This window comes from Danio aesculapii, chromosome 16 (genome assembly GCF_903798145.1).
Source record: "Danio aesculapii chromosome 16, fDanAes4.1, whole genome shotgun sequence".
NCBI classification, from domain to species: domain Eukaryota; kingdom Metazoa; phylum Chordata; class Actinopteri; order Cypriniformes; family Danionidae; genus Danio; species Danio aesculapii.
In genome coordinates this window covers 9,160,096-9,170,151 of record NC_079450.1, presented here as the reverse complement: position 1 = coordinate 9,170,151, position 10,056 = coordinate 9,160,096, and the positions used below count along the sequence as shown (strand labels likewise).

The 10,056-nt window shown below is 28.1% G+C and overlaps 1 protein-coding gene across 1 annotated transcript in view; it reads right to left on the bottom strand.

The window, feature by feature from the left end:
- Positions 1–346: 346 nt before the first annotated feature.
- csmd3a (CUB and Sushi multiple domains 3a) overlaps positions 347–10,056 on the bottom strand; it is a 685,206-nt gene continuing 675,496 nt past the window's right edge. The window contains exons 68-70 of the mRNA XM_056474744.1: positions 9,733–9,820; positions 3,967–4,102; positions 347–1,258 (exon numbers count right to left, since the gene is read on the bottom strand). Coding sequence (XP_056330719.1) covers positions 1,099–1,258; positions 3,967–4,102; positions 9,733–9,820 — 384 coding nt within the window. The 3' untranslated portion in view covers positions 347–1,098. The remainder of the gene's footprint in view (positions 1,259–3,966; positions 4,103–9,732; positions 9,821–10,056) is intronic.

The window sequence follows — 10,056 nt, the reverse complement described above, 5'->3', positions numbered from 1 at the left end:
ATATAATTCTCCACTCGAACAGTGAAGAAACGGATGTTTTCCTGCAAATCCGCGCATAGCCTTGAGCTGCAGTGAGAGAACTGCACCCTAAACTGTGCTTTCAAGTTGAGTCAAAGACACTAAAACAACATACAGTTGAAGTCAGAATTATTAGCCCTCCTGAATTATTAGCCCCCCCCAAATACCCCCCCCCCCCCCAATTCTGTTTAATGGAAAGAAGAAACACATTTCTAAACATAATTAATTCATAATAACTGATTTCTTTTATCTTTGTCATGATGAAAGTACGTAATATTTTACTAGATATTTTTCAAGATACTAGTATTCAGATTAAAGTGACATTGATTTAAATGCTTAACTAGGTTATTAGTCATGTAAGATTAATTAGGAAAATCTTTATATAACGATGGTTTGTTCTGTAGACCAGTGTTTCCCAACCCTGTTCCTGGAGGCACACCAACAGTACATATTTTGGATGTCTCCATTATCTGACCCATTAACTTCAGGTTTTAGAGCAGGGGTCACCAAACTTGTTCCTGGAGGGCCGGTGTCCTGCAGATTTTAGCTCTAACTCTAATCAAACACACCTGAACAAACTAATCAAGGTCTTACTAGGTATACTTGAAACACCCAGGCAGGTGTTTTGAGGCAAGTTGGAGCTAAACCCTGGAGGGACACCGGCCCTCCAGGACCGAGATTGGTGACCCCTGTTTTAGAGTCTCTTCTGATGTTATGATAAGATGATTCAGGTGTGTTTGATAAGGGAGAGGTTAAAATGTGGACTGTTGGTGTGCCTTCAGGAACAGGGTTGGGAAACACTGCTGTAGACAACCGAAAACAAATATTTTTTAAGGGGGCTAATAATATTGACCATAAAAAGTTTTTAAAAACAATTAAAAACTGCTTTCATTCTAGCCAAAACTAAACAAATAGTACTTTCTCCAGAAGAAAAAATATTATCAGACATACTGTGTAAATTTCCTTGCTCTGCTAAACATCATTTGTGAAATATTTGAAAGAATTCAGAGGAGGGCGACTCATTCTGACTTCAACTGTATATACCAACGTAAAAGTGACAGTTCAAACCACGTGGAACCCTCACACCATTGTGCAAACCGTGTTGAGATTGGGATCGAAGCGGACAACCTTTCCCTCGATGGATTTGGAGTTGGTGTTGTACATGGGGTTCTCGAATGTAGCCTGACCGTTGTTGTTTTCATGCACAGAGCAGCCGCTGTACTCCGCTTTATCAGACTTCCTGCCATTGAACCAGAAGAAAAAGACATCAGACATTAGAAATCACAACCTAGCGGGCACCTTAAATTTCAAAACGACATCAAAAAACACAAAAAATGCAAACTGATTTAATGGCAGTTCTCTACCTTGATGTCAACATGACATCAAATTGACTTTACAAACATGTTAAAAAAGTGTTGAACACCATTAGCTATGTTTACATCCACCTATTTTTATGCACATTTTGGATATGCTCATAAAAAGTGGTTGATGGAAGCGCCAATATGCGCATAAATTTTAAAAATTTGCATAAAAAACATACGCATGACTGAGTATGATAAACTTTTTGTTCAGTAAGAAAAGATGTGCATTAACTGTGATGGAATCACTTTTACCGAACAAATTCCAGTATGTGCTTTAAAAAGGTCATGTAGTTTTGTTATAAGACATCATGTGATGATAAAAATGGTGTGCGAATGGACAAACCAGCAGGATGAGCACATAGTAAAACACCTGAACGGTTGTTTTGGTCATTCTAAAACGCCTTAACCATTTTATTATTAGTGTTTGGCAACGTTACTTTTGAAAGTAATGAATTACAGTACTGAGTTACTTCCAATAAAGTAACTAGTTGCGTTACTTTTTATGACATGTAATGCATTACATTACTTTTGAGTTACTTTTGAGTTACTTTTTCTGACCTGACTGAGGTTTGATCTCTTTCAGAACTTGCAGGTTTTTTCTTCTTCCTTTCTTTTAAATAATGGAGCTCTGCAATTGACAACACACTGTATAACCTCCATTTACTCCATTTAAAAACCTATTCCTTGCCTTCCATGCGTTCAGAATGAGAAAATGTCCATTGCAGAAATGTAAGGCTCTGCCATCTTTGTTTCTGTCAGTTCCTGTGGATAGCGCAATCCTCATTGAGTGCCGGATTCATTTATAAATCAGCAATTTTTTAAATAAAGCTATTTAATTTAACTGAAATGTAACTCGCACTACATTTATAATAAAAGTAACTCAAGTGTTATTACTTATTATTTAAAAGTAATGTGTTACTTAACTCGTTACTTAGAAAAGTAATATTATCACGTAACTCACGTAACGTGACGTACCCCCAACATTGGTTATATTATTATTACCTCCAAAATTGTCTGTGCTCCGCATCTCACGCCTTCACCACACGTTCATTGCATTTCGGCATTTTCTTTTGAGAAGTAATTTGTTAAATAAAGAAACGATTCACACAGCTTCTCCTACTGCAGCAAATTATGTTTTTACTTTTGATATTTGACGCCAGTAAATCAGGAAGTGATGATTTTGTTCTCTTTGGGTGTTTTCCCACCTGTGGATCAATTCTTTTGTTCCGAAACAGGGATAGAAATTGTTACAATGTCAATCTCATATCAAGCATGAGATCGCGATGACATCTAATGACGTGTGCAGATGCTGTAGTCCTGTCCCAAATCTGGGGGGTACATTTTGAAGCCCTTCCCCTTAACCCTCGGTTGTGAGGGCCAAGGGGAAGGGGTAGGGGTACAAAATTAAAATTGGGATTGGGCCCAAGACTGCTGTTCAGTCAATTCTCGAATAAACAGCTGCTCTCATTAATAGTTAACATGCTTTCACTTTCGTATTCGATATGAAACGCACATCTGCCGATAGGAATGACATCCCACCCTACTCATAATTCTCTCCTAAAATAGCCATATGTCTAATACATATCCATAATACACTATGATATATCCTGGTTCGGATCGTTTTGCTTTCTCACTACAATCGATCCGCTCCAGAGTTCGTTTCAATCAAGCCGAGACCACCTCATTCAGGCGATCTTTGAACGATTGTTTTGGCGCGGATCCGAGAGCAATTGCTGGATTCACATACGCAAACGAACCGCGCTAACTGGGGAAATGTGGCAGGTTCCGAAACAAAAGTCTAGGTGTGAAAGCACCCTTTGACTCATTGGATGGAAATGCTGCTTTATTCGCACGTCTTTTTATGCCATATTCCAGTTTTGCGCATGAATTTAATTCGCAACTTTAGATGGAAATGTCTATTTAACGTCACAGTAGTTTACACGGATTGTAGGGATGCAAAATCCAGTGTAAATTTGTAATTTAAGCCTGGGCAGCATGGTGGCTCAGTGGTTAGCACTGTCGCCTCATAGCAAGAAGGTCGCTGGATCGAGTCCTGGCTGGGCCAGTTGGTATGCGCTATAGGTGAATTGGATAAACTAAATTGCCCGTAGTGTGTGAGTGAGTGTGAATGCGAGAATGTATGAGAATGTTTTACAGTACTAAGTTACGACTGGAAGGGCATCCAATGTGTAAAACCTATGCCAGAATAGTTGGCGATTCATTCCGCTGTGGCGACCCTTGATCAATAAAGCACTTACCCGAAGGAAAATGAATGAATAATTTAAGCTTTCAGATGATTTTTTTAAGGTGGTCCATGAAAAACACGTGTAATATGCTTTTGAATGTCCAGAAAAGCTCTATGTGAATGTAAGGAACTATTATTTTATTATCATACTTTTTGTGTTGTTATTTGGTGGTCAAAAGAGCATCAATGTGCAGATGTTAAATAGACATCAAGGTCTGACATCAAATCGGTTTGCAGTTTTGACATGTTTTTTGACGTCAATGTCAAAGCGATGTGGTTTTGACATCAAGGTGCCCACTGGCAATCGTTTTCCTTCTGTACTTCCCTTGTGATCGCACCTACCTCTGTTTATAGAGATAAAAGCCAAAGCCTGCAAAAATGAGGGCAAAAAAAGGCACAAGAATCGCAACGGCCACAGAGCTGCTGTTGGTTCTGGGTGGGATCTCAGGGCTCCTGGTGGGCTCTAGAATGTTCAGACCTGCATGATGGGAAATTGTCATGAGCAAAAAATGAGACAAGAGTCAAGGTAACAATAATTATTCACGTAAAATTAGACGTTCAATCAGAGTAATCTAAAGAGGCAGTGACTTATTTGTATGCCCACATGAAATCTGGCCACAGATTTTTTGCCTATAGTTGAGTCTATTTATTTACTTATGTAAATGTGCGTAAACACACACACACACACACATACGCACACACACACACGCACACACACACACGCACACACACACGCACACACACATATATATATATATTAATAAATATAAAAAATGTTTTATGCATTGTTATATTTTATTATATGATATATATATATATTTTTTTTTTAACACACACAGATTCAAAGCTCCATAAATATTTACTTCAGTTATTCTTTACAACTGTAAAAAAAAACTGCTGCTGCTTTGAATTGGACTGACTACTATACATCAATTGTTCTACTATTCATATCCATTAAAAATGGGTGCACGTTTGTTATAAAACATTTACAGGACATTATTTGGACAACTGTGGATATATTTTAATATAATATAATATAATATAATATAATATAATATAATATAATATAATATAATATAATATAATATAATATAATATAATATAATATAATATAATTTAACAATATAAAAATAAAATAAAATAAAATAAAATAAAATAAAATAAAATAAAATAAAATAATATAATATAATATAATATAATATAATATAATATAACATATCATATAATATAATATAATATAATATAATATAATATAATATAATATAACATATAATATAATATAATATAATATAGTATAATATAATATAATATAATATAATATAATATAATATAATATAATATAACATATAATATAACATAATATAATATAACAATATAAATATAATATAATATAAAAAAATATAACATAATATAATAAAATATAATATAATATAATATAACATAACATAACATAACATAACATAATGTAATATTATATATAATTTAGCAATATAAAAATAAAATAATATAATATAATATAACATAACATATTATAATATAACATAATATAATATAATTTAACAATATAAAAATAAAATAAAATAAAATAAAATAAAATAAAATAATATAATATAATATAATATAATATAATATAATATAATATAATATAATATAATATAATATAATATAACATAATATAACATAATATAATATAATATAATATAATATAGTATAATATAACAATATAAATATAATATAATATAAAATAATATAACATAATATAATAAAATATTACATAATATAATATAACATAACATAACATAACATAACATAACATAACATAACATAACATAATATAGTATAATATAATATAATATAATATAACAATATAAATATAATATAAAATAATATAACATAATATAAAATATAACATAACATAACATAACATAACATAACATAACATAACATAACATAATATAATATAGTATAATATAATATAATATAATATAATATAATATAACATAATATAATATAATATAATATAATATAATATAGTATAATATAATATAATATAATATAACAATATAAATATAATATAAAATAATATAACATAATATAAAATAAAATATAATATAATATAATATAACATAACATAACAATATAATATAATATAATATAACATAATATAGTATAATATAATATAATATAATATAACAATATAAATATAATATAAAATAATATAACATAATATAAAATAAAATATAATATAACATAACATAACATAACATAACATAACATAACATAACATAACATAACATAATATAATATAGTATAATATAATATAATATAATATAATATAGTATAATATAATATAATATAATATAACAATATAAATATAATATAAAATAATATAACATAATATAAAATAAAATATAATATAATATAACATAACATAACATAACATAACATAACAATATAATATAATATAATATAATATAATATAATATAATATAATATAATATAATATAATATAATATAATATAATATAATATAATATAATATAATATAACATAATATAGTATAATATAATATAATATAATATAACAATATAAATATAATATAAAATAATATAACATAATATAAAATAAAATATAATATAATATAACATAACATAACATAACATAACATAACATAACATAACATAACATAACATAACATAACAATATAATATAATATAATATAATATAATATAATATAATATAATATAATATAATATAATATAATATAATATAATATAACAATATAATATAAAATAACATAATATAATATAATATAATATAATATAATATAATATAATATAATATAATATAATATAATATAATATAATATAATATAATATAATATAATATAACATAACCTAACATAATATAATATAATATAATACAGTTTTTAATAATATAAAAAAGGAAAAGACTATGTTTTTTGCAGTGTGCTTATATGATTTGTGTACAGTTTGTAATTTAATATTCTCAGTTTTTTAATAGACAATTAATTTAAAAGTAAAAAGTTATTCTTTTCTAAATTTCTCATGTTGAAGTTATTAGTTTTAATATTCTCAAAATCATTTAGCATAAATCCACTAATTTATTTTTACTAAATGCTGCTCAGAAAGGGCAACAAGTTCTTTCAGGTCCATTTGTTACATTGTAAATTATGCAATTTATTATGTAAGAATTTACTGTGAGAGAGCACTGACGTTATGATTACATGTGGCCTTTAACTGTTGCCAGGTGTCCATAATAAGATGGAAATAATGACAAATTAGCAATTATGCTATTCTTATATCAAACATAATGTGATGCCATGGTGAATTACATATGTTCAGTTTTACATTACACACTGTGTGTTTAAGACAATTATATGAAAGAGGTGCTTTAAATGAATAGTACCGACTTTCCATTAAATATAAATTATAGCTGTTGCTAGGTGTCTATAATGAGATTTGTATGTTAAATTAACAATATAATGAAACACAGTCCATGTTATCAGACCGTCACTAAATGCAAGTGTAACTTGGTGATAAGATTTGTGGAATTAATTAAAATGTTATACATGATACCATGGTGAATCAAATATAGTTAGTTTTTTCCAAAATTATTATAATATAATATAATATAATATAATATAATATAATATAATATAATATAATATAATATAATATAATATAATATAATATAATATAAAATAATATAATATAATATAAAATAATATAATATAATATAATATAATATAATATAATATAATATAATATAATATAATATAAAATAATATAATATAATATAAAATAATATAATATAATATAATATAATATAATATAATATAATATAATATAAAATAATATAATATAATATAATATAATATAATATAATATAATATAAAATAATATAATATAATATAATATAATATAAATAATATAATATAATATAAAATAATATATATATATAATATAATATAATATAATATAATATAATATAATATATATAAAATAATATAATATAAAATAATATAATATAATATAATATAATATAATATAATATAATATAATATAATATAAAATAATATAATATAAAATAATATAATATAATATAATATAATATAATATAAAATAATATAATATAATATAATATAAAATAATATAATATAATATAATATAATATAATATAATATAATATAATATAATATAATATAATATAATATAATATAATATAAATTGTCGGTAGTGAATGTGTGAAAATGAGAGTGTATGGGTGTTTCCCCAGTATTTGGTTGCGGGCATTTACTGCATAAAACAAGTACTGGATAAGTTGGCGGTTCATTCCGCTGTGTACTGTGTATATGTATTATGTATATATTAAAACACATATGTATGCACATGTTTAAGAATATTTATTTATATTTAGATATAAAATATATATACGCATATGTTAAAAAATAGAAATTAAACTTTAATGTAAATATTTTTGTATAGTTTCATTTTTATGTATGGTTGGGTATTATTTATACATAATACAAAACGTTACTAAAGTCTTGTCATTGATCCCAGTTGTAAGAGCAACAAATATTAACTTGACTAGTTGATCATTTGGAAAAGTGGCAGAAGGTAGATTTTTCAGATGAATCATCTGTTGAACTGCATCCCAATCGTCATAAAAACTGCAGAAGACCTATGGGAACCAGGATGGACCTAAGATTCTCACAGAAATCAGTCAAGTTTGGTTAAAGGAAAACTCATGGTTTGGGGTTACATTCAGTATGGAGGCATGTGAGAGATCTGCAGAGTGGATGGTAACATCAACAGCCTGAGGTATCAAGACATTTGTGCTGCCCATTACATTACAAACCACAGCAGAGGGCAAATTCTTCAGCAGGATAGCGCTCCTCAGCCTTCACATCAAAGTTCTCGGAAGCAAAGAAGGTCAAGATGCTCCTGGATTGGCCAGCCCAGTCACCAGACTTGAACATTATTGAGAATGTCTGAGGTAAGATAGAGGAGGCATTGAAGATGAATCCAAAGAATCTTGATGAACTCTGGGAGTCCTGCAAAAACGCTTTCTGCTATTCCAGATGACTTTATTAATAAGTGATTTGAGTCATTGCAGAGATGTATGGATGCAGTCCTCCAAGCTCATGATGGAGTCAGACACAATATTCATTCTGTTTCCACTGCACCATGACTTTATATTCTATACTTGACATTATCTCTGTTCAGTGACAAGACTTTTGTCTAAGCAAAGTCAGACCCTACTGTCCTAATGAAATCATTAAAAATCAATGCATGATCATATTTTATTTGGGTAAAATAAGCTTAATCTAGAGGCCTTTGCCTTTCTTATAAGCCACTTCTGATACCAAATGATCAACTAGAAGTCAAATTATTATTTGTTGTTCATAAAACTTGGATAGGCGATAAGACTTTTGTCAGGCAGTGTTAATATATACACAGTTAAGGTCAGATTTTTTAGCCCCCCTGAATTATTATCCGCCTGTTTATTTTTTCCCCCAATTTCTGTTTAACGGAGAGAAGATTTTTTCAGCACATTTCTAAACATCATCTCTAATAACTGATTTATTTGATCTTTGCCATGATGACAGTAAATAATATTTGACTAGATATTTTTCAAGACACTTCTCTACAGCTTAAAGTGACATTTAAAGGCTTAACTAGGTTAATAAGGTTAACTAGGACAGGTTAGGGTAATTAGGCAAGTTATTGTATAACGATGGTTTGTTCTGTTGTCTATCAGAAAAATAATTAGCTTAAAGGGGCTAATAACTTTGACCTTAAAATGGAGTTAAAGAAAAACTGCTTTTATTCTAGTCGAAATAAAACAAATAGACTTTCTCCAGAAGAAAAAATATTATCAGACATACTGTGAAAATTTCCTTGCTCTGTTAAACATCATTTGTATAATATTTATTAAAGAAAAAAAAAGTCAAAGGAGGGCTAATAATTCTGACCTCAACTGTATAAAATACACACATATATATTTTTTGTGGGATTTTTTTTTTCATGCAATTAAACCGCAATTAGTCTTTAACCAGAACTAGTATTGCTGAAATGTAGCGTACCTTGTCTCTGTAGTCCAAATGGGCCGTAGTCTCTTCCTTGTATAAAGCCTTGAAACAAGTATGTGTTTCCTTCATGGTCAGCAGAGACCTCGAGGAGAAAAAGAACAACAAGACATGAACATCATGTTCTCTCATATTCTCCTCAATACAGCAGATGTTCTGTGCAATATCACATTGTGTTGCAGTCTACTGCTCTCAGAATACAGCTTCTCTTACACTGCCAAGCTTAAAAATAGGCAGATATATACAGTATGATATTAGAGCAAAGAGAAGAAATCTGTTCTTTTACTGCTCTCAACGTAAACCTACAGCAAATCCAACTAA